Raw genomic sequence first — 24899 nt, 5'->3', positions numbered from 1 at the left:
TTATAGCCTCTAACCAAGGGCTTGTTCCCGCACACACCCTATTCACTTGTATTTTCAACACTAATGACATTAGCACACAATGTGGACACACAAAGAACAAAAGTGAGAATGAGCCAAGAATCAGTAATGTGTGAGTTCACGAGTGAATTTTTCATTACTTGATGAGCCTTTCTTTTATAAGCACCAAAAGTAAACAAAAGTGAGCCTCCTAAAATATTCCTCAAGGTATCCCAAAACCTTTGAACCTTAACCTTTTGCACACACTATTTGCACAATCCAAGGAAACATGGAGAGACCTTTTATACAAGGACTCGACGCTAGAGATGAGGAGAGCAATGCATCGGTTGCGTTGAGCAAGAAGAAAGTGTTGTTAAGAAGCGCATGCTGGTGTTGAGGGTGACGTTTCTCAAGCGCATGCTGGTGTTGAGGGTGACGTTTCTCAACATGTTTGACACGCGAGAATATTCCTCAAGGTATCCAAAAACCTTTGAATCTTAACCTTTTGCACACACTATTTGCACAATCCAAGGAACCACAAAGAGACCTTTTATCCAAGGACTCAACGCTAGAGACGAGGATAGCAGCTACTCAATTGCATTGAGCAAGAAGACCGTGTTGTTGAGAAGGGCATGCTGGTGTTGAGGACAAAATTTCTTGACATGCTCGACGAGTCCTCAATGATAAAGATTTTGTTTCCTTTGACCCGTGAATCATTCACAACTCCTTACTCGCAACCATCACCAGATCGCGACGACCATCATCATCATTGGAAAAAAGAACGTTGCAACCGTTGAAAAACACTTTCATGAGAGAGAGAGAGAGAGAGAGAGAGAGAGAGAGAGAACCGTTTCATTTTAGGGTTTTTGTTTTTAATTTCCTATTGTATTAATGTCTCAACCCACCATGAACTAATGTACTCATTTTTATTGATTATTAATTGTGTGGCCCTATTCGTCAATTCTAAGTGTATGCCCGCTCCCATTTCATGTAATTGTGGAATAAAAGTCAGTAAAGCGAGCGCTGTCTATGCGTCTCTTGCCTCTACCCGGTCTCCTCGCTGCCTGGCTTTGTCCCCGGCTCCCATCCTCTGCCTTCCTTGCCTTATCCCTTCCTGCTCTGCGCTTCAGCCCACCATCTACCTTCTCCCAACCCCAGCATATCCTCCCTCATGAAAGACATTGCTCTATAATTCCCAGTAGTTGTTGGGAATAGCTAGCCTCTCTTCCGCCTTGCTTTCCTTGCCTTCTTGCCTCCATCCCCCCCCCTGCCTTTTCGTCACCCATGCCATACTCTCTCTTTCGTCAGGTGTTTTCAGCTTTAGGATTGCTTTTCTCTTCAGCAAGTGTCGCCATCTTCTAGTCTTCACACCTCCAAGCGGACTCCATGGCAGCTGTTCCATCATCCCAGACCGGCCCGAGTCCACCGTCCCTTGCCTTTCCTTCTCAAAAGCATCTTCACTTCGACAATTGTCTCCTGGGATGCCTCCACCTTGGTCCGTGGCTAGCCTCCTGACACATGGCCAACTTGGGACATGGATACTATTGGGTTGAGTTGGCCTCCCTGACACATGGCCAACTTGGGACATGGATACTACTGGGTTGAGTTTGATTCACTTGTTGCATCAAACAGAGTCATACAACTAAGCTGCGTCGCACTGACCAACGTCCGACCCTCTGGTTAATGTCTCATGACTTCCCATGATACTTTACTTTCCTAGTCTAAGAAAGAATACCTTCACCTCCACTCGATGATAGGTGGTGTTATCGCAAGCAATCAAATCCCCAACCATGGCCGCTTCTAGCTCGGATGGCAAGGATTCCCTCTCGCTTCGTAGCTGAACCTCTCTGGAGTAGTCAGTTCCTCGGAGCTCCTATTTTGCAAAGAGTTGAGTACTCTAGCCTCCTTTGCCAATGCTTTGATTACCTTGCTAGAACTTGTCCCTGCCGCAAATTACTAGCAAAAGGATACGATTTTGTCAAACAACCGTTACAAGCAATTATCTCACCACTCATCCCCCCCGTCCCCCCTTTTTTTTGGAGATCGTTGCCTCGTCATGATCCTGCTCCTTTAACCCTTCAGAGCCTCTAACGAGGCCGACCCTTCCCTCCCCTTCCTCGGAGCCAGTAGTGATGTCTGTCATTGCCTCTCCGGTGCGAGCTCTCATCCCTCCCGAGTCATTGCCTCTCCGGAGTTCTGGACTACAACTTCTTTTGATGCCTCCCCAGAGAGTGGCTTTGCATCACTCCAAAGTTCAACATGGCTATAATTTGAAGAACTATATCAAGTTCGATAGCCTCAGATACTCAATCTAGAGTATTTATGAGAATAATCTGACAACATCCCAATGACCCACTACATAAACTTCTAGTCAAGCTAGTATATGAAGTGACAAGGGAAAGTCTAAAGACTAGCCACAAGGTAGCTTTTAAAGAAAGACCTCTTAGAGACACTCCCATCCTATCAAATGAAAGGAGCAATGACATACTCCAAAGGTAGCTTTTAAGGGAAGATCTAAAGACTAGCCACAAGGTAGCTTTTAAAGAAAGACCTCTTAGAGACACTCCCATCCTATCAAACGAAAGGAGCAATGACATACTCCAAAGGTGGGTAGAGTAGCTCCGTACTCTATTACGATCCGCGTTGAACAATTAAACAGTTAACATCGTGAACATACAAGTTTTGGTAATCACTCTAAGATTACTAAAAATCTTAGAATAATTGATCTCATGCACAAGTGCTTGGTTTAAAATATGATACAATTCACAAGACCACTACGACCACATGAGTAAAATAGCATTATTACTATGAGCACCAGAACTTTGCTCATCTTTACAACATCCACCCGGATTATACAAGCAATGTGCATTCTCGCACAGTCATTTCATAAATATACACATTTGTTTGGTCATAGCTTCGTACGACGATGGAACCAATTTTATGCCAACCATAAATCAAAATTCTTTTTTCGGCTATGCGAGAATCCTTCTCATAGATAATGACATGTGTGACTACACACACTTGGAGCCAAAAATGTCAAACTAGGCTCTCATATTCTACCAAATACTCATGGTCAACACATGGGACCATGTTATTAGTTTTTCAATAGCTACCTCGCCCGCAAACTATTTCGAGACTGTGCCAAGTTAAGACCTCTCTTACTCGTATCCTCTTCGATGCCCATAGACATGCACAAGAGGTAAAAGCTCTTAGATTCCATGATGCTGTCGTGTGTGACTACACACACATGAACAATCGATGACAACTAAAGTGCTTACACATGCAAATCTGTGCTATGATGACGACACAAAACTGTTTGCACATGACGACGTATGCTATGACTTATGTCATCGTGTGTGTGTTTCACCCCCCCTCCACAGACACGTATGAAGTGTGTGGGAGGTTTTTTTACCGTAGGAATCTCTCTCCCAAATATTTTTAAAAAATAAACAAAAATCTTAAAGATCTAAGGCCCATTACACATCATCGCGATACCCCTGCTTGCCCATGCTGATGTGGTGGGGTATCCACTACCCATAATTCATGGGTAGGCAATCTCCCCGCCCATACATGGGCCGTGGGATATGTGTACCGGGCCTAACAACCTATCATTATCTTGTAACACTCGCTGCTGTTGGCCGTTGCTCTTTGCTCGTGGACATCCGCTTGCTGCTGCAACAACATCTACTGCACAGCTTCTTGGCAGCTTCTTGGTTGTCACCGGCGCAGAACCCCTCAAGACTTCTCGTCACTAAAAGCTAGAAGCACGAAGGTCTCCCGTCTCTCTTGCTCTTGCGGTTGCGCGAGATGTGCGCTTCTCTTGGTAGTCGAATCTCTGCGCACTGCCTTGAGCCCTGTCGCGCTGGCACGTCTAGTGGCATGTGCACCTCACCGCCACAGCCACAGCCACACCTTGCAGCTTGTCCACAGCCAGCCAAGTGGCCAGCGCTGCAGGAGCCAACACTTCGATGCCTTATCGTGGCCAGGGTTGTAGCCAACATTGCTTTGGAGAGAGAAAAGAACATCTTCTAGCTACAGTCACACTTTCTGGAAATAGTTCAGGAGTCCGCCAAATCCACAGCCGATGTTTGCAAAGCAAACCTTCGCTCCCGAAGAGGCCTGCTGGTTGACCGTAGAATTGTTAGGGCGTTTTAGCTCAACCGTCGGTAGAGTGCATGGCTTCTGGCATGTCACTTGTCGGGTGTTGTGCCGGTCAGTCTATGTCGGTATGTTTGTCGCTATCTGTCTGTGTCACAGCTGCTATACTTGGGCGCCTTTTTTGACCCCGGATTTGACCGTTTGTTTGAGCTCCTTGCGTAGACCACCCACGCAACCTGAAAGACAATGCGATGCTCACCAGAGCCATAGCACGAATGTTTGCGCGCTCGTGCCTGCTGGCGCCTTCAGGGTGACTGCTCCTCTTCCACCTTGATTACCGTCTTGCGAGATCATTCCACCGTGTTGAAGGCTGCTAAGCGATCAGACGGATTAAGCTCCGCCTGTCTCACACGACCTTTGCTGCACCCAATTAGTGCTTAGAAAGCTTCAATCCACGCACTGATTTCTCTTCCCCGACGCTTGTTGTAGATCGATGGAGAGAGAGCGCCTTCCCCCTTCAATTGTTCTCTGTTGTGTGTGCCTCTCACGCACACACAATCCCTCTCCAAAAAAACACACAAATTATTTTTGCACAGATTTGAGGGAGAACCATTGAAAACTTCTCTTTCCGGAGCCCATCACATGTGGAGAAGCGGGAGAGTAGAGAAGTGGGAGAGAGGCTTGACGAATCAAAACATTGCTTTGATACCAATGTTACATCACGTAGTCATTGCCATAGCCAAGGAGGGCTTCGAGCTCTGGTCACTATCCAACGTCGGACACACTTGCCCCCCACACTCTCACGTGTGGACTCCATGTCCGATCGAGCTTTGCCGTCACTATAAGCAACTCAAGTATGCGTTACAGGCTACGCGAAATAAAGCTTTGAGTTTATTGAAACTCTTATTGGCAATGGAATCCCAAAAACCCTCTTAGTTGAGTTGAATTGCTTGGTGATGGCCAATCCTTGACATATGCCACTTTCTTTGGATCCATCCTTGAGCTATGCTCTCCCACCAAATGTCCAAGATACTCCACTTCATTGACCATGAATGTGCATTTTCGTTTTTTTTTTGCAAAATGTTTGTGCTTTCATCACCTCAAACACTTGCTTCACATGAAACAAATAGTCCTCTTTGTTCTTACTATATATCAATATATCATCAAATAATACTAGCACAAACTTCAATAGAAAAGGGCCAAGGCTCTATCCATCAATACTTGGAAGGTAGCGGTGCATTTGTTAGGCCAAAGGACATGACCATAAAATGAAATAATTTTCTTTCGGTCCTAAATGTAGTCTTCTCTTTGTTACTCTCCTTCGTCCTTATTTGATGGTATCTTGGTCTCAAATCAATCTTAGTGAAGAATTTCGCTCCCTTGAGCTTATCCAAGAGATTATCAACGCGTGGATTACGGTACCTATTCTTGATAGTGACCTTATAGTCAATGCACATGCGGAAAGACCCATCCTTCTTATTCACCAATAGAATGGGAGAAGCAAACGGAGATTGTGAGAGTTGAATAAGACCTATAGAAAATAGATCTTACACTTTCTTAGCCACTTCTTCTCTTTCTACTTTGGACAATCGATAGGGATGCTTGTTCATGGACTTTGCATTTAGTTCAAGTACAATGACATAATCAATCTCCCTCTTGGGTGGCAAACTCTTTGACACTTCAAAAAATATCTTCGAACTTCTTAAGAAGGGCTGCCATGCCTTTATCTATGTGTTATCCACCACTTTCCATCCCTTCTTGGACCAAATGCAACACAGATGGTGCCAAGAGTCTTGAGTTCTCTTTTTATTTGTCTTGGGATGATCAAAGAGAGCTCCTTTGAATGGTTTTCAGCAAATAATACTTGCTGTCCATGATGCTCAAAGAGAGCTCTTTTATATGGAAGTCACCAAGTGATGACAACCAATCACACCCCATTATCACATCAACAATAGGACCCATGTCCAATACCACTAGATCACCTTTCCAAGTGTATGAAGAGGATAAAATGACCTTGGTACAAGAGCATGCCATCCTAGTTTTCTTCTTTTCACCATTGTCCACCTATACTTGGAAGGTTATGGGCGACTCCGTAAGAGTGAGGTTCAAAGAATTAAGAGATTTGTGATTGATGAAGCTACGAGTGCTCCTCGAATCAACTAGAATGTGAGTAACTCTCCCATTGATCGATCCCACTAATCTTATGGTACTTGGGTCCTTGCAACCTCCCTTAGCTCTTGAGATATAGAGCAAACATATGCTGAAAATTTAAAAAGTTCAAACTTTTAGGATGTCATGTCAATCACAATGTGTCCATCAGCCTTACCCGATCGAGATCAAATGGAAATTCATCATTCATTTTTATAAACGAATGGTCCTCTTTTGACTCCTCATCTTGTGTATCTTCATGGCAATCCTCAAACTCCATAATCCTTGGCTTTCTCCCCTTCATCCATGAGAATCGTAGTGGCGACACGACTTTCTTAGTTTTGCATATAGTAACTACCTCTCTCTGCATCTAAAACATAACCGCTTGCTTCTCAACTCATCAATCTTTGAATCATCCATACTTTGTGTCTTGTTGAAGGTTTGCAAAGAATTTTTGTTAAAAGAATTCCCTTCTTAGCATCAAAATGAACTCCACTCCTGGGCTGTCCATCACAGACTGTAGGAAATCTAGGAATGGAAGGTGAGGTGTAGGAACATGATTTCTATTCATGTTGGAAGAAGTAATAGGTGGCTTGCGTGAATCCTTCATGAATGAAATAGGCTGAGATTTCATATATTTAGCTCATAAAGCTCCACCAATCATATAGCGTGTCCTTGAGAGTATTTGGCTTTTGAGCCGATACATCCGTCTTAATAAAGGAAATCCAAACCATATATGAACTTCTTCATCTTCATTACCTCATTTAGGTCCTCCACATACATGGATAGCCTCATGAAACTCTTAACATGTTCTCTCACACCATGTTCTTTTGAGAGAGTTAATACCTTTTCTCATGGTACCTATCAAGTACCACGGGTGAAGTGAGGGCCAAATTCATTTCTTTCTTAAGGTCTTCCCATGATTTCCTTGTTTGATTGTGTGCCTCTACCATTGGTAAGCAAAACCTTCCATATGTAGTGAAGCAATTGTACTTTCTCTTGCTCACTCTTGGGGTAAAGCTGAAAATATGTCTCCATCTTAGTAATCCACTTCTCCAACTCACGTAAAGTTGAACTGTCACCCTTAAACTTGGAGAGGGAACCTTGTCCTTGACATCCTTTGAACTATTGAAAGATGGAGCTCCATGATGGGTAGAGAGCTTGTACTTTTTCATTTGCATATAAGAGTTCATGAATTAGACACAGTCCTTGTATTCCTTGATGAAAGAAGGTAACTCCACCCATCTATCATGTCCCTCCTTTTGCCTTTGTGAGAAAGACACGTGTTTCCAATCATGCATGGCTTCTTTTTCATCCCAATACATCTCCCCATCTTCCACTATGGGCTGATTTGCCTTTGGATTAATGGGTATCCTCTTGGCCTCCCCAAATCATGAATCCATTGGCTTGTTGTGGCTTATTGTCATTCGAGTGAGATGGACCGGATTGAAATGTAGATGGTCTTGGATTTTTCATAAGTGACAACATTCAATCCAAATGATGAAGTCTTCATAAGAGCCTCTTGCAAAGCTTGCTTGCCTTCCCTATATGAGCATCATAAGAAGCTTCGTACATAACTTGTTTACCATCGTGAACACCATAAATTCTTCCTTTAATGGAATCTCCACGGTGTTGACTCATGGGTTGAGCCAATTTATCCTCCATCATCCCATCCTCGTAGTCACTGAATTAAATCTTGAGTTCAAGGTATGATTGATAGTAGAAAACCTCTCCCTGAGGGGTTTGAAAGCAAGTCTTTTCACAAGCAATTGTAAAAGAGTATCGTTGGATCTTTTTTTCTTGTGAACCTTGAGAAGCATACTTATGAACACTCTCTACATTCACTTAATCTTCAACTCCGCTTATTGAAGCTTGACCCATGGATTGAGAAGTTTGTTTATGAGTGTTTTTTATATTCAACCTCTACACACAAACACATGTTTATAACTTTTTGAACCGTTTTCATGGATGAAAGCTCTTCTTGAAGAGAAAAATAAACAGGTCAACATTTAACCAACTAATAAGATGTGAAAACATCTGAGTTTAAAAGACTCTTTATCAAACATCTCTACAAACTATATAGCTTGTCCGCACAGATATAGTGTTGAGTAGATATAGAAAGTTTGATAGTCACCTTTAAGAGAAATCCTCAAAAGGTTAAATATCACTCCTAGTAAGAGTGAGGTCAACTTTTCGTAGATTGATGATAGTCAAACTAAAAACCTAACAAGGTTCTAGAGCATATACTTGTGCATAGATGAATAATCTAGTGGATAGGAGTACCTCTCACCTTTGAAATTTAGTTTTTATTGTTCATGACTAGATCTGCTCCATTTACGTTGTTTTATGGACTCTAGTCTAGATCTCCTATGGCCGTAGAGCTATGCAAGGAGAAGAGTCAACAAGTTGGTAGCATAGCATGGTAGCATAGTCTACAAATATTTAGTAACGTAGTCTAGAAATGGTCGGTATAGCAGAGTCTACAAACTTGAGTTGCTCGAGAGCTCTCAAGTACACCTAGTTTCTCATGTTAGTGGCATGTCAAAATAATGTATCCCTAAGACTGTAACGTAGTTTATCTTAAAGTTGTAGTTGAGTCCTTGGAGTAACCACACTTCCATATGAACCAAGGAGAATTCTTAAGTTCAAAGACTAGAACATGAGGTGTACTGTGTAGTACTGATGAGAAATTGTTAAGTGAAAGGATAGGTTAGAAAAGATCTCAAGTGAGAACAACTATATATACTTACCAAAAACTTTCCCCAGTTTGTTTTTGCAAACGAAAACTCCCATAAAGAGTCTCAAAGGGAGACATCCCAATGCTTAAATTCTTATTAGAATTATGGTAAAATTTAGCAAGATATAGCCATTTATCCAATGAAGATGGTATGTCATGGCAACAATGCCTCAAATACACCTCAAGCCACTTGTTGGTACACTCCGTTTGATCATTCTTTTAGAGGATGATAGGTTGTAGATGGAGTAATTTGTGTATCCATGTTCTCATACAAAGATCTCCAAAAAATTTTCATGAATTCAATGTCTATCACACTATGTTAGGTGGCAAGCTATGTATCTTGAATACATACTTCATGAATTGTTTGGCAATTTGAGATGCTACATATGTGGTCTTAGAAGCAATGAAGTTAGTTTATTTAGTAAGCAAATTAACCACCACAAATATTTGATCCCACCCATGCTTAGTCTTGGGAAGACCCATAATGAAATCCATAGAGATGTGGGTCCACTTTTCATCTGGAATGGATAAAGAATAGAGTATACCATGAGGTAGTTGATGACTATCCTTGTTCTTTTGACATGAAGAATATTTCATCACAAACTTCTTGACATCTCATCTCTCCACATGCCTTTCCAAAAGAAACTCTTGCTCACTTTGTCATAGGTTTTCAGCACACCAAGATGACCTACAAGTGGAGAAGATTGCATCTCATGAAGCATTGTAGGTATGTATGATGAAGTGGAAACAAGATACACTCTATCCTTGTATCATAAGAGGTTATTGTGAAGCTTATAACGAGGGATATCTTCATGATTACCTTGTTATAATTTCCTATAAATATGGGGAGCACTATCATTTAAAAGATATTCCTCTTGAATCCCTTTAATCCAATCACTATAAACCTCCATGGTTAATTTCATAGTGCAAGCCTATATCCTTGACAATGTATCCGCTACCACATTTTTCTTGCCAGGTGTATATGATATCTCAAAATCATAACTTAGAAGAGTGGCTAGCCACCTCTTTTGCTCAGGGGGAGAGGTTGGTTGGGATAAAAAAAATTCAGCACTCTATGGTCACCTCTCACCTCAAAATAGGCATCATAAAGATATTGATGCCACTTCATGCTGGCATGAAGGATAGAAAGCATCTCTTGCTTATATACATGCAATTCCATCTGCTTGTCGGTTAGCATTTGTACTCTCAAATGCAATGACTCCATGCTGTTGATATAACATAATCCCAAGTTCCTTTCCACTTGTATTCGCTCACATAGAAAGTTTGAAAAGTTGGGACACACAAGAATGGGGGCTGAAGTGAGTAAAGTGTTACATCACCTTAGTCGCTGCCATAGCCAAGGAGGGCTCTGAGCTCTGGTCACCACCCAACCATAGAGGAACGTGGATAAGTGTCCACATTGTCGGGCTTATATAGTGGCCTACCTGTCCACATTAGCCCGATCGCCCACGGTCCTCTAACCCAGGCGCCTCACCCTTGAACTCCGGATACACTTACCACACGCACTTTGACGTGTGTACTCCATGTTAGATCAAGCTCTGCTGCTGAATACGAGCGACTCATGTATGCCATTACAGGCTATGTGACATTACCCCTCCTTCTAATCAAGTGCATGTGTTATTAGGATGTCTCCCTTTGAGACTCTTTATGGGTATCAAGTGCATGTGTCATCCATAGCCTCATAAGAAGATAACATGGTCAACCCGTTAGCTAAAGAAGAGTTAGAGAGAATGAGACAACTTCTTCAACCATGCAAGGACAATATGAAGAAAGCCCAAGAGGTTATGAAGGCTAATGCGGATAAGCATAGGCATGATGGGAAGTTTCAAGAATGAGATTATGTACTCTTCAAGCTACCAAAGAGCCACCACAATACTCTAAAGGATTCTACCAATCCCAAGTTTGCTCATAGGCACTACGGTCTCTATCTAGAAATGAAAAGAGTTTGTGATTTGACTTACAGACTTGACCTTCCTTATTCTACAAAAATCCATAATGTATTCCATCCATCTAATCTCAAGAAGTATGTGGGTTCTACGTATAATAGCTTCCATCTATGGATGAAGACGGAGAATTCATTTATGAGCCTGGAAAGAAGGACAAGAGCGTTGAATAGACGCATAGAAGAGTTCCAAATGGAAGCAATTCATGCATTGACTATTTGGAAATACTACCTTCTTGGGACTGATTTTATGGTCAAGCCAGATCATCAAAGCCTATGTGGTATGATTCCCATGGACTTTTTACCTATTATATGGGGAGATACACATTCTAAAATTTTTTGGATAGATTTTGCAGAGTCAATTTTGGAAGCCTTTTCTCTATCTTAACAAACTCCAATGGCTATTATAAAGGTGACTCGTGATAAGGCGATGATTATTCTTTATCGAATAGTCAAAACTATGGATTGAAGTTTTCTAAGACTGATTGAAGGCTTATTCAATCATTCAATCATTGGATACTTTATTTATGGGACCATGCAAAAGATGAAGGAAATTCCTTTTCTTATACTTGGAGAATGACGATCTAGTTTTATACCGACTATGCTGTCGACATGGCTACTTTTGGGATCTTTCCATTTACTTTTATGGTCTTGTGAGCATGATGGAGCCTTTACTTCTCATTGATATATAGTTATAAATGTGATAGATTTTGAGGACAATATAATGAAGTAGCAACTTCATTAGTTAGATTTAGGGATATGGTCATGGACTCAAGTATAAAAGGATACTCATGAGTCACTATTGTATCTTTTGGACATTTGATCATTTGGACTCTTGGAACCTTTGGCTTTCTTACTTTGGCTTATGGAAGGCTATTTCCATCCTCTTGGTGAGAGATTAACTCACTTAGGCATCATGGATTTTGTATGAGATTATCTTCTTAATCTTGCAATAATCAATGATAATTTTTCATATCTTAGCTTCTTAATTTTACATTAGTAATTCTTCACTACACGTAGGAACTCTCCTAAATCAATAATGACGTGCAATTGCTTTTAAAAGCCATAGTTTGCAAGGATCCAAGAAGAATTCAAACATTTATGAGAGCTCCAAGTATGAAAACACAATTTATTAGGAGCTGAATTTATAGTTAAGATGGATCATCAAGGTTTGAGGTAATTTTTTACCCAAACTAAGCTTTTGAAAAAGGATGTACGGATAAAAACTTTCAAATTTTTCATTCTCAGAGTGCTTATACTTCGCAAAAGAAGAATGTTGTGACCAATGCATTGTCCCAAAAACCGTATGTGGCTGCATTTTCAATTGCCGCAAATCATGACTTGGCTATAATCCCTAGAATGTATTATGAGAATGAGTAGTTTGCCATTTGGACTCTTTTTCACTCCAAGACATCACATGCACAATATGTGATCAAAGATGGTTATCTTATGCAAGGATTTTAGGAAAAGTGGTAGATAAATGCCATGCACCTTCCATCGTAGTATTATGACTATGAAAGAGATCATCGAGAGAGAATTCTTTGGGACCTACAAAGCGTTGAGACATTGAGTGATATGTTTGACAGTGCATTACATGCCAAAAGATGAATTTTTGCAAGCATAAGATTACAAGTTTACATCCACCCTTACCTATTTTCATTGAACGTTGGAAAAGTATTAGAATGGACGGTTATCTTATGCAGCATGACAATTGTATGTGTGATCAAGGATTTGAGAAAAAAGTGGTAGATAACCGCCATGCACCTCCCATCGTAGTATTATGACTATGACAAAGATGATCGAGAGATATTTCTCCTGGCCTACGAAGTGTCTCGAGACATTGAGAGAGATATTTGATAGTGCATCACATGCCAAAAGGTGAAGTTTTACAAGCATAAGATTACAAGTTCACTTCAACCCTTGCTTGTTTTCATTGAACCTTGGAAAAGTATTACAATGGACTTTATTATGAGAATAACACAATTTGGACTATCATGGATAGATTTAGCAACAAGCAAGCTCACTTCTTGCCCGTCTAGAAGGCCATCATTACTCCCCATATAGTGTAGATCTTTCTTGCATGGGTGTAAAGCTCTATTTGATATCATGAAAACTAATTTGACTTTTTCTTCAGCTAATCAATCTCAAGACATATGGGCAAAGTGTCAACTATCCTCTCGATGAAACACTCAAAGAACTACAATCATGTGATCTACATTTCAAGATATTGCTTGGAAGATGCGCCTCTAGACACTACCTCTCAATGCCAAGAATGACCTTTAACCTCCTTTATTGTATAACGTCATCCATCCTTTTTTCAGACATAAAAATCATCAAAATTGTCATTAAGCAAGTTCATATTGTGCCAAACTTGCCCTAGGCATCCTATTTGACTATCAAAACTGTCCAAATCAAATCATATTCTTCTCCTAATCTTTGTCTTAGAGGTTGTTGCAAGTAAGGTCCATGTCCGTTAAACTACTAAAGAACATGTGGCTAAGGTTTAGCCAACATGGAATCACTTTAACAATCTTCCAAATAGGAGATGGGTGGATTCTCTAAATTTTAAATTGGAGACAGCTTGGGAAGCATGGGGTGCAATTTATAGAGATGACAACATCTATGAGTCCTAATGATAAATGTGGCTAGACACTACATGATGCACAAGGCATGATCTAGCAAGACCCTAGGTACCGGCCTAAGAGTGTCTTGAATTTTTGTGCCTCCTAACTCAAAATATCAAACATGAATATATATATTGCAACAAATTATCATAGCTCTAGATCAACTATTGGTGGCAGCTTAAAAAAATGTAATGCACAAGGTATGATCTAGCAAGACCGTAGGCACCCCCCTAAAAAAGTACCTTGAACTTTCAATATCATATAAGAAATAATGGTAGCTCTAGCTCAAATTGTTAGGTTGACCTAGAAGCAAACTTTGTGAAAGTGTGTGTCTGCCTGCTGATGTAGTGCAAATGCAAGCAAGGAATTGAACCCCAAATCCGGCAAAGAGAGCCAACAATAATAATAATAATAATAATTAACCCACATCATACCACGCACGGTTCATAAGAAGAGCGGACCCATGGAGTTGAGACAGATAGCCAAACAGTTTTGGTTTTCCATTTCTTTCTTTTGTTTTCTTTTATACGAAGGCACCTGAGAGAAGCTCTTAATGATATACTGTCGTATATGAACATATGATAAACTTAGAAACCTTCTACAAATTCTCCTATGTGGACATATAGAAATCCTGACACTTTATCACACTCTCGGTTTGTCTTCTATAGACCCTTTCAAATTAGTATCCTATAGCTGAAACAACGAGACGTCAATTTAACATTTGTCTCGTCGTTTAGTTACCAATATATTAGTCTAAAACTGGGTAGTTCAACCGGGCATCCGTGCATGAGAGACAAAGCGAGGAGTATAAAAAAATTTAGAGAAGCATGTGGGTGGGACGGTAGGTGGATGGGTGCGTGCATGCGTGTTTTTCTTTCTTCCCTTTTTTTTTGGTTGTAATACGAGTGTAAACATGAGAGCAGCCAAGATGTAAGAAAATTTTTGTCCACAAGCATCTGTTCCAAATGATTTAAACAACATTAGGACAAAACTTACCCGAAGGTGGAACAATCACTGTTTGAGAGGTACCTGCACCCAAGCAAACGGTTGTAATAGTTAATTGAGACATCTAGGATAATCAATCAATCAATAGCATCTTTAAACTAAATCTTAATGGAGAAGAAACTTAGCCCATTCCTGTTAAAATCACGAGAAATATTCCTCTTTGTTGACGAGAGTTAAGAAGGAGAGACATTGTGAAGAGGAAGGAAGGAGAATGATGTGTAGAGTACTTTTTTGTATATTAGAAGCTGCTCTTTTTTTTTGTGTTGTTTTTCATAAGTCTAGCTTCTTTGTAAAAAGCTCTCTTGTAGATCATCTTTCTTAAAATGTGTAGAATACTAAATACGCTAGACCGTAGAATAGCTCCAACCCGGTAGTAGTGATCACAAAATCATTCTCATCTATTTATAATCTAGTGACAGGTGACAAATATGGAAACCAATGTTTGGGCTTGAAGTGTCAAAAATACTATAACCTGTCCTTGAGAGACACAGACAAACAGCGGAAGAGTTACTATAATTTCTTAACGCAACTTACCCATGTAACATACAAATTTACAGACCGTAATAACAAAGGTTATGTCTTTATTGGCAACACACTACTTCATTGGCTGTCCTGCAAAACTTTTCCACAAGGCAAGATTTCTTGATTGTTATATGTAATCTTGCCCCCCAAAAACAATCAAAGACGCACACACTCATCAAGGAATAGAGAACATACACTTCGTTTTATCGAGTATTCCAAAGATCTACTAAATTGAGTTTTGTGCATGCAGCACACGGGTATTTGTATGCTTGTGTGTATTATGATAAGCGGGGGCAATTGTAATAGAAAGCTTAAAGTAACAAAGCAAGCTCATCTTATATTAAATGTTACTACATATTTCCATTTGAGAACCTCACAATTTTCACTTCCTAATTGGAAGAAGTTGTATTATATATTGTGAGAAATCATCTCAAGGAACCGCCTATGTAAAATTGACTGAATATATCTCTTCTTTACTAGTAAATGTCATTTAATCCACGTTACTGTTTACCAAATTGAGCTAACAATTACTTTTGTGCTACGTAGCATTCAAAACATAGATATAGTTCAAAAAGCAACATTATATGCATGTCTATTAGCAAAAATTTCCAAGAAGCGTAGTAGCTTTGATGGTTTTATTCACAACTTCGTTCATCTCAATTTTGCTGGAACATATACCAAATCAAGATCTACTTTTCATCATAGCACGCCCACGCTTTCATCCCACATTTCTCTCTCTCTCTCTCTCTCACCTAAAAAATTGATGAACTTATAGGAGGATTGTTAGATTACATTAATTTAGGAGATAAATAGTACAACATGCAATTTCATGGATGTGAAAGTGTAATGCTAGTATGGAGAAGAAGAACCACCCAGTCAAGTATTTTGTATTAGAAATAGTATCTGTTAAAAACTTATTTGTTTTGATGAGAACACCCTTGATAGTCTCTCGCCTTCTAAAAGTCACAAATAGAACTCCATCCACTAGTACCTTGATTATCTCCGGTCAATTGAACTAGTACATGTGCTAGCGGACACTTTTTCAACCAAATCCAATGCACTCGTGTGAATAAAAGAATCTTCAAAGAGTGCCCAAAACCAAACCTATCTCCTTGCCAACTTGTTGTGTACACATACCAACAACCATCAACTTTAAACACAAAATAATACCCTTCAATGAAACACTCAAATAAAAACACCCTATGATACACCAAAAACTAACTTTCACATGTAAGAGACTATGCAAGAGGTTGTAAAGAAGATCGTCACTAAAACATGACGAATATCTCATCAATACCTTCACAAAAACGGTCTTATATCAAGAGCATATATATATATATATATATATATATATATATATATATAGCTTAAAGCCATGAAAAGAATCAATTGCTCCTTCACTCTTTCTTTTCTGATGGCTCAAGCTTTAAAAGCTTCATTCTCAAGACGAGTAGTTTAAAGATCTTTCATGGCTAATATATAACGCTCGTTACCCTAACAAAATATATTATACCTTTCTCATTCTCTTGAATTGATAACCAAAGACTCAACACTACACAAGCATTACACGTTTTATAAAAGTATTGTGTACTTAAGATAAGTCGTGTGTTCTTTGAATAAAAACGCCAATGAGGGACATGATACATCAAATAGCATATAATACAACATACATGATACATTACACATGACGATGATGTAAGATACATAAGAATATATGCACAGCACATAATACCTAAATTAATGATTATAGTAAGGTTTTACACCTTAGCGAAAACGTCTCCCTCTCTCCCTCTCTTAGTGTGTTCATGTCCATCTCTTTTTCTCACTTTGTGTCAAATATCTCTTAGAATGTAATTTTTTTTTTAAAACAACGTATACAATAGCCTTTATCTCTCTTTCACTAGGTCATTGCCCAACAAGAAAATACTACACACAACCTATTTAAAGCCTCTCTCCGAACTCTGCAAAATATAAAAACCTCTAGAGCTTTGAACCTCCAATCATCCACACGTCAAGATTTCACATCTAAGGAGCTGTAAGGTTGCCTCTCACCACTTCAAATTGATAAATCAAAAAATAAATTGAAAAACCATATTAAGCTTGCACTAAGTTAAAATATATACAAATAGGACAAAAGACTTGTGTTGATATTGCGAAACAATGGGAAAGAACATTTTGCATGGGAATGGTGAGAAAGAGTGAGTGTTTTGATAGCAGCTACGTACATAGCTTTCAAAGGGTAGTTGTAGAACCTCTTAAGATCTCATAATACCATATCCATGAGTTCATGATCTTTCTTAAGATCTCATAATTTATGTAAGATATCATATAATTTCATAAAATCTTGTTAGAGATCTAATGAGATCATAAGATCCATAAGACTTCCTCTATGAGCCCATAGGATCACATAAGGGTTGAGAAGGCCTCATCGAACTTAGCCTAGTCCTAGTGCTTAAAAAATTTTAAGATGATCAAAGCTAAGTTTCCTAAGAATGTACCCAAACAACAAATTTTCACCTAGTCGTAGGTATACTAGCTGTGAGAGCAACATTGAGAGAGTGGTGCCAGTGTCCCACTCATTAGATTCCTACTTTGTGGAGATACAATGTTTCTTGTGTCATCTGAACCAATCACCAACTCATTCTCAAAACTAGGAATCTTTGGCACACAGACATAGGAGATGCCAAGATAGGAGAGCAAGAGATAGACACTAGCGCTACACTAGTGTAACTATAGCCATAATAAATTAATCCACCAAAACCAATGCATCTAGAGCTCTAATAGTGATATTTTTTTTACTCCCAATTGTCAACGAATCGTTTGAGAAGTAAAAGTGAACGCAAGAGTTGCAGAGAATTATTTGTGAGCATCATCATGAGATTGCAACTCTAAAGTTCATTGGAGCTGAATATGTTTGGTGGAAGGAAGATATCTATAGATGGCGGGTCTCAAGTGACAAACAAATAGAAAGTACAATAAGAAAAAGAGGAACAATGTAAGTGTTAATGTTTGTGCTTATGAATGTTCTTTTAGAAACTAATAATTAGATTGATAATTTTAAAACTAATCTAATGCATTTGACATTTTGTGTTTGACAGACGGATACATTAAAAGCACAAGAGATGACTCAATCCATAAATGAAGCAAGTAATGAGATATATGCTAGCTCATCACTTCATGTAAGTAACCATTAATTGTATGATTCAACTCTGTGTGTGTGTGTGTGTATTATATGCATTATGATTTAAGAAACTTAATACATAGTTTCACTTTTTTTAATTGGTCTATATTCATAGATCTTGGAGCTTGCATTGACTCCTCAAGGAAATATTAATTCTAATGAAGAGGTAAAAGATCTAATCTTGATATTTTCTTTTCCTACGTAAGCATCTTTTTTACATGCGTATGTTTGTATTATATATTTATGTGGGTCTAGTTTTATTTTTATGTTATTTTTCATGTCATGCTCTTAAAGCCAACACTCAATCTTCAGGCATATAATCATTCTTATGAAGAGATAAGAGCTAGAAAGATGTATCATAAGAAAAATGTATAATGTTTATTTCTTTGAATCGTGCATAGTAACTTATGCAATGTTTCATAGTAACTTATTTCTTTGAATCGTGCATATTAACTTATGCAATGTTTCATGTTTTGAACGTTTTGTTTAAAAGATTTTGTTACTAATGTGAACTTTATAGACAAACTTTGAGCTATAGACAAACTTTGAGCTTCAAGGTAGCTCTCCTTACATTGATGTAATAAAAAATGATCAACATATAGAGAATATAAGTGTATTATATAATTGATTTTATTTTAAGTAAGATTACTTTTGGTTTTGTATTAAACGTATGCTCACTTTTAGTTTTGTATTAAATGTATGCTCTTATATATAAATGAATAAAGTTCTTTATATTCGAGACAAAGAGGTTTGAAGGGTTGCAAGATATATATCCGATGAGGTGTATTTCTTAGTCCACATAATGATTTAATTTTAAGACTACTATTTTTTGAATTCTATGTGATTTTAATAACATCTTATAAACCAAGATTCTTATAATACAACAATGAAAGAGAATAATTATTCTTTTACTGAGCTACTACATCATCACACATCAAAAAGAGGGACAACCATAAGAAATCAAGAAGTGAGAGTATATATGACAAGTGAAGACAAGGTTTGGTTGAGTTTTTCTTTGTATATGTGATAAGTTGTCAATATTTCTTTTAATATTTTGTTGTAGGATCCAATGTTGAATTTGGCCAAGTATACGAACGAGGTTTCAAGAAAAAGTCAGAGAAAGAGAAAGGTAATGCAAAACTTACAAAAGTTTTCTACTATCTCTTTATACTCTTAATTTTTTTCTCTTTGTACTTTCATAATTATTAATGCTAGTTTTTGGCTTGTTCCAAAGGTAAGTGAGAAGATGAGAACTCACTTGGAAGAAAGAAGTCACCAAAAGGGTAAAAATGTTATACCAACAACCATTTTAAAGGTATTGTTAGATAGATGTATAATGTTATGATTCTCTTATTTTTAACTAATGGATTTGATTTTTCTATTTTTAACATCATGAGTTTGATTTTGTTATTTCAAATAAGATTTAGAACACATTGAAAAATCAAATGTAAAGGCATCATGTGAACCTTTACAAGTAAGTGATATTATATTAGAGAAATTTATCATTTATAAGTTTATTATTTTGAATCTTTTTATTTAGGTAAATTGAATATGCTTTAAAATTTTATATATTTCATTATCATGAATGTAGGTGAGTCACATTTCAAAGGAGGATATGGAGACAATCTTATTAAAGTACACGAGAGTGCATACAATCCAAGACATGTACTTTTCTCTCGAGAGTACATATGTCAATCTAAAGAAAGAGAATATTAGTTTCAAAAACTACTCAAAGAATATAAAAAAGCCTTGGAGTGACATTATGATTCGTGACATTGTGCATTGGCTTATTGTCAATAAGAAAGTCAAATTCAATGCACAATCCACACCTATTAGTTTAGAAAATGTAGACATAATCCCATGACATTTAGATAATCTTGAAGTGCTATTTATTTTAAATATGATGTACATTGACTACTTTTGGCTTTCTTTTTAAATATGCAAGACTTTTTTGCTTAATCTTTGATAAATAAAAAGATTTATATTTTATAATGCTTTATAGAACTACTTAATCTATTATGTTGTAAGTAGTATATTAGCACGATTCATAGAACTATCTAGAGAATAAGCTACTAAGCATTCTCTATATGGAGATACAATGGATTCACTATATAATTTCCTAGATACAAATAAAGATACCTAAGAAAAGTGCAAACTAGGAAAAATGAAACAATTTCCTAGATAGGCTACCTAGAAAATACAATGCATGGATTTCTCTATATAGATAAATTTACATATATACAAATTTTTTTTCTATGTAAGCAAATTTTTCTATATAGAGAAAATCTTCCTACATAAGAGATTTTTTCCTTTGTAGGAAAAAAATTTTATATAAGAAATTTTTACTATATAGAAAAATCCATGCTTTGTATTTCCTAGTTAGCTATCTAGGAAAGTGTTTCATTTTCTCTAGTTTGCACTTTTACTATATATGCTCATTTATATCTAGGAAATTATCTAGTGAATGGTTTTTTTTTAAACTATATAGAGAATGAACAAAAGTACCTTGTGTAATACTAAGATTCAAGCATTAATTTATTAATGCCCGATGGACATTTAATAAATTAATGAAGGCTTCGACTGAAATTGTCAACGCCAACAATTATCCATCCTACTTAAAGCAAAAGTTCAACTAATAATAAATCCATCATATTTAAAACAAAATTCCAATACCTAAGAAATAATTTCCGTGGAATAGGATTTTTCAGGTTTTTCAATTTCATTAAAGTTGCATGATATACATAATCATGCAATGGGTGAATGACGTGATACGTAACTTGTTACAAAACAAGATGATGCTGCCTCACACGAAAGAGTTTTTTCTAATATCGTCCACCCTACTATCTAGTTAGTTTATGCTGTAAGCTCATTATTCAACCTACATGATAATACACGATATACAATATTATATTATATTAAACGACACATTTACATCATGAAAATTTGGCAAGGGTTGGTATGTTTCCATCTTAAAAGTCCTTTTTGTGGAGTTTTAGTTACACACATTAATTAGTCAAATCTAAGTAATATCATGTAATGTAGAAAAATGTGTTTTCTAAAATACGACTTATTTATTTAAAAAAATAGATAAACCAAGGCACATTAGCTCTTGAAATTTTGAAAAAGCAAGCGGCGCTGCTTTTTCGCTTTCAACTATAACTTTGAAATGATGACTAGAACTCTATTTAGGGTTTCTATTAGCCTTTTCTCTGTTCTTTCCCCTCACTCCCCGCACTGTTTACAATGGCTCCCCTCCTCTATCCCGATGGCCTCAAGGCCAGATGGACTTTCTCCTGTTATGCCCGCGTCACTGAAACAGAGCACTAGAGAGAAGATAACTCCCTCGAAACCTGCACCCATAGGTGCCAGCAGCAAAGACAAGGAGATTAAGGACGACAACCTTTGTTTAGTATTGACTCTTTAGTGAGTCCATTATGGACGAGATGGGTGTGGTCTCGCATTGCTGCAAAGACAAAATCGGCAGGATGAATGGGGTATGGTGGAGCTGGTCCTTGATACTTGGACGAGGTGGGTGTGGTCTCGCATTACTGCAAGACAAAATCGGCAGGATGACTGGCGTATGGTGGAGCTCAAATGTTCAAATTCTTGATACTTTTGTACAAGCTGGTTCAAACATACGATCCTTGATACTTTCGTAGTTCTTGTAGTCAGAGTGGATCTTTTGTGACAAAGGAAGCTCTCGACTAATTAAGGTATGGCCTTATAAGAGACTGTTCGTCTTGGCAGCGTAGCCGACCAATACGACGTATTAGTGAGATTGTAATTTAAAGACTAGCACAATAAAAGTAGTATTGAATAAGTCCAGGTGGGTGTTGCCTTGCCTTACTTACTGCAAGAGGCAGAAAGGTGCGTCGATGATACGAGTCACGAAGCTGAAAGTGCAAGCTCAATGCTTACAGGGCTCACCACTATTTTTGAACTACTGGTAATCCCGTGCTGTATTAAGACCTTGGTCTCGAATGATTTGACAAAGATAGACGTAGAGCTTAGGACCTGACAAAAATCATAATGACATTCCTGCTACGGCCCTTATGATCTAAATCTACAGCATCGCCAAGAAGAACACTGTGACTGGCAGACAAGTCTCGTGTAGCATGCACAAGTAAAGAAACTCAAAAGACTAGTATAGGGAGTCGTATCACAAAATCATAACGTGCCAGAAAGAAATCAAAGTAAAGCACGAAGACGAGGATTTACCAGCTACGCGTCGGCCAAAGACTTTGAGGAGCTGGCCGGAGGTGAAAGTATCCGTGGAAAAACCGTGGAGGGGGGCGCTCTCAAACGCTTCAAGCGCGTTTGCGGCGAAGTTGTCGTCTAGAAATACCAGCTGGTCGGCGTGTAGAAAGTTGAGGTTCTCCACTTTCAACCGGCCCTGCTGAGTTCCATCGTCTAGGCCCCATATGTGAACACTCTCCTCCCACACCAGCTTGACTCGCCCAATGCGCTGCAGGCCACCCGCTCCTCGTCCTCGATTCACCGCATCAACTCCTGGCGAAGCATTCCCTCCGACCGCACCGCCTCCTCCAGCCGTAGCCTCTCCTACCTGCGCAAGTGCTGCGGAACAACACAGCTGCAAACTATCACTCTCCAAGAGGAGGATAGATCCAACACGACAACCGAAGTCCTTGAGAGCTGATAAAAAAAAGAACTCAAGAAAGTCCGTGTACCTTACCTCCGGTGACGTCCTGCTTAATCGGAGAAGTCCGGTAGTGCGTTAATTCCCGCGAGGCTCCTATGAACGCTGCATCAGTGCTGTCTCCACCATGACCTGCAACCTCACGACCGCTTCTAAGCCCTAGCGATCGAGGCCTATGCCCCATATACTGCACCATCTCCGCGTAGACATCTTCATCAAAAGATGCAGGCAAGCCATGCAATTTGCGCTCGCTGGACGAAAGACGGAAGTAGCTATTTCCACCTACTAGATCTCTTTCCGGAGTACCTTTCTCCCACACATTCACTTTGCGAAACTCACCCAGCATATTGTCCCACTTTGTTGCTGCTATTTTCATGTCACGATGAACGCCGTGCTGCTTCAAGTACTCCGCCACCTCCCAATCCTTCTCGGCTCGAGTCTTAGCCTTCTGAGTAACAGTGGCTTCACTTGGGCCTGTGGAATCTCCCGTCTCCGATTTCGAGGAGGCTCCGAAGTACTGTACTCTCCAGGCTCTGGCAAGTACTAGCATTTCTAAAGGCTTCCAAACCGGAGAAACAAATTTACCTTTTCTTATAGGCAGCTGGTGTGCATCCGCTGTAGAAGAGGGTTCGTGTGTAGGAACAGCTTCTGCTTGCATATAAGTGGCGGTGACGGAAGGAATGCGGGATTGAGATGGAGAATGGGATGCGGAAGGCGACGCAGCTGCTCCTATTATCGCTAGTTGGGCGCAGCCGCTTGGCATGACAAGAGTAGGCGGAGCTGCGGCCGAGCTGGGTTGCGCTGAGCTCGGAGACGAAGACTGAGAAAACGACGCGGCACCGGCTGAACTCGGGCCTGAAGAAGGAGACAGAGCAGGAGGATGAATGAATATAGCTGGGTTCGAGGGAGCCAGCTGTTGCGCAGCCGCCGCTACCGAGGGCAATGGCCACTGCTGCGCTATGCCATACTTGCCTCGTTTGGCGGAAGGTGATTCTGTTAGGCCTTCCCTAGTAGTAGTGGTAATTGAAATAGTAGGAGGAAAAGATATCTGCCTCGCCCCGAAGGACGAGAGAGGGGTGAAAGTGGAATGGCTATGAAGTGCATGACAGTAAGGAATGAGAGGAGGCGAACGCTGGGTTTGCGTTGCTGCTGCCGCTACTTGGTGTATCTCGCTTCCCGGAGGCTCTTGAACGTCCTCTTCCATCTCTCTCTCTCTCTCTCTCTCTCTCTCTCTCTATAGTTCTTTTTCGCTCCGATCTTTAAACGAACAGGCTCGTACCGGTCGAGGGAAGCCAACGTATAGAGAATACTTGCACACATCAGCTACCCGTCCCGTTGGGCACCTCTCTACCTCTTACTACAAACATTCTGGCCGCTATCCCGGGCTCATCACCCGACCCGATCGCTCTCTACCTTATTAGGTTAGTCGAAGTATGCTAGCAGCTCAAGACGCAAGTAATTCCCTGTGCTACCGCAGAAGGCCTTGGTAGCTACGAGTCTACGACGGACGCGTAATGGTAGAATTAAAAAAACCAGTTGATGGTGACGTCGACGGGTGCAAAGGGGCAGCAGTTGAGGCTCGAGAGAGCGTGAGCGATAGGTAGGTAGTGGGGTGTGTAGTGGAAGAACCCAAGGCTCGAGGAGACACGAAGAAGACGGGAAAATTAAAAGAATTAGCTAGATAATATAAACCTAGTTTCCTTAGCACAGGAGTTTTTCTTTGGCAAGTGACAAGGCGATATCTATACCTGCACTTAAAAGACTTTAGTCTGCCGTCTGCGACGTCCTGTCTGTCGTAGACGTTTTCCTCTCGTTATGGATTCAACAGGCGGCGCGAAAGTGGCGATTAGTACTATTTATGGCGCCCACCCGGCATGAGCTCAGCGCGATCGGGACCGTCGGCCGCCAATCACTAAATGCACACACGTACGTACGGTGAATTTTAAAACCACATATAATACCTTAAA

At 39.4% G+C, this 24899-nt stretch overlaps 1 protein-coding gene across 1 annotated transcript in view; it reads right to left on the bottom strand.

Annotated features, from left to right (window-relative positions):
- The window catches only part of LOC147631439 (uncharacterized), a 44013-nt gene extending 19877 nt beyond the window's left edge, over positions 1-24136 (bottom strand). Inside the window, exons 1-2 of the mRNA XM_086809187.1 lie at positions 22969-24136; positions 22494-22850 (exon numbers count right to left, since the gene is read on the bottom strand). Of these exons, the coding sequence (XP_086665313.1) occupies positions 22494-22850; positions 22969-24136 (1525 nt within the window). The remainder of the gene's footprint in view (positions 1-22493; positions 22851-22968) is intronic.
- Positions 24137-24899: the final 763 nt, after the last annotated feature.

Source organism: Cibotium barometz, chromosome 15, assembly GCF_041138505.1.
Source record: "Cibotium barometz isolate CiBa-2024 chromosome 15, ASM4113850v1, whole genome shotgun sequence".
NCBI classification, from domain to species: Eukaryota; Viridiplantae; Streptophyta; class Polypodiopsida; order Cyatheales; family Cibotiaceae; genus Cibotium; species Cibotium barometz.
This window is presented reverse-complemented; position numbering and strand designations above follow the sequence as displayed.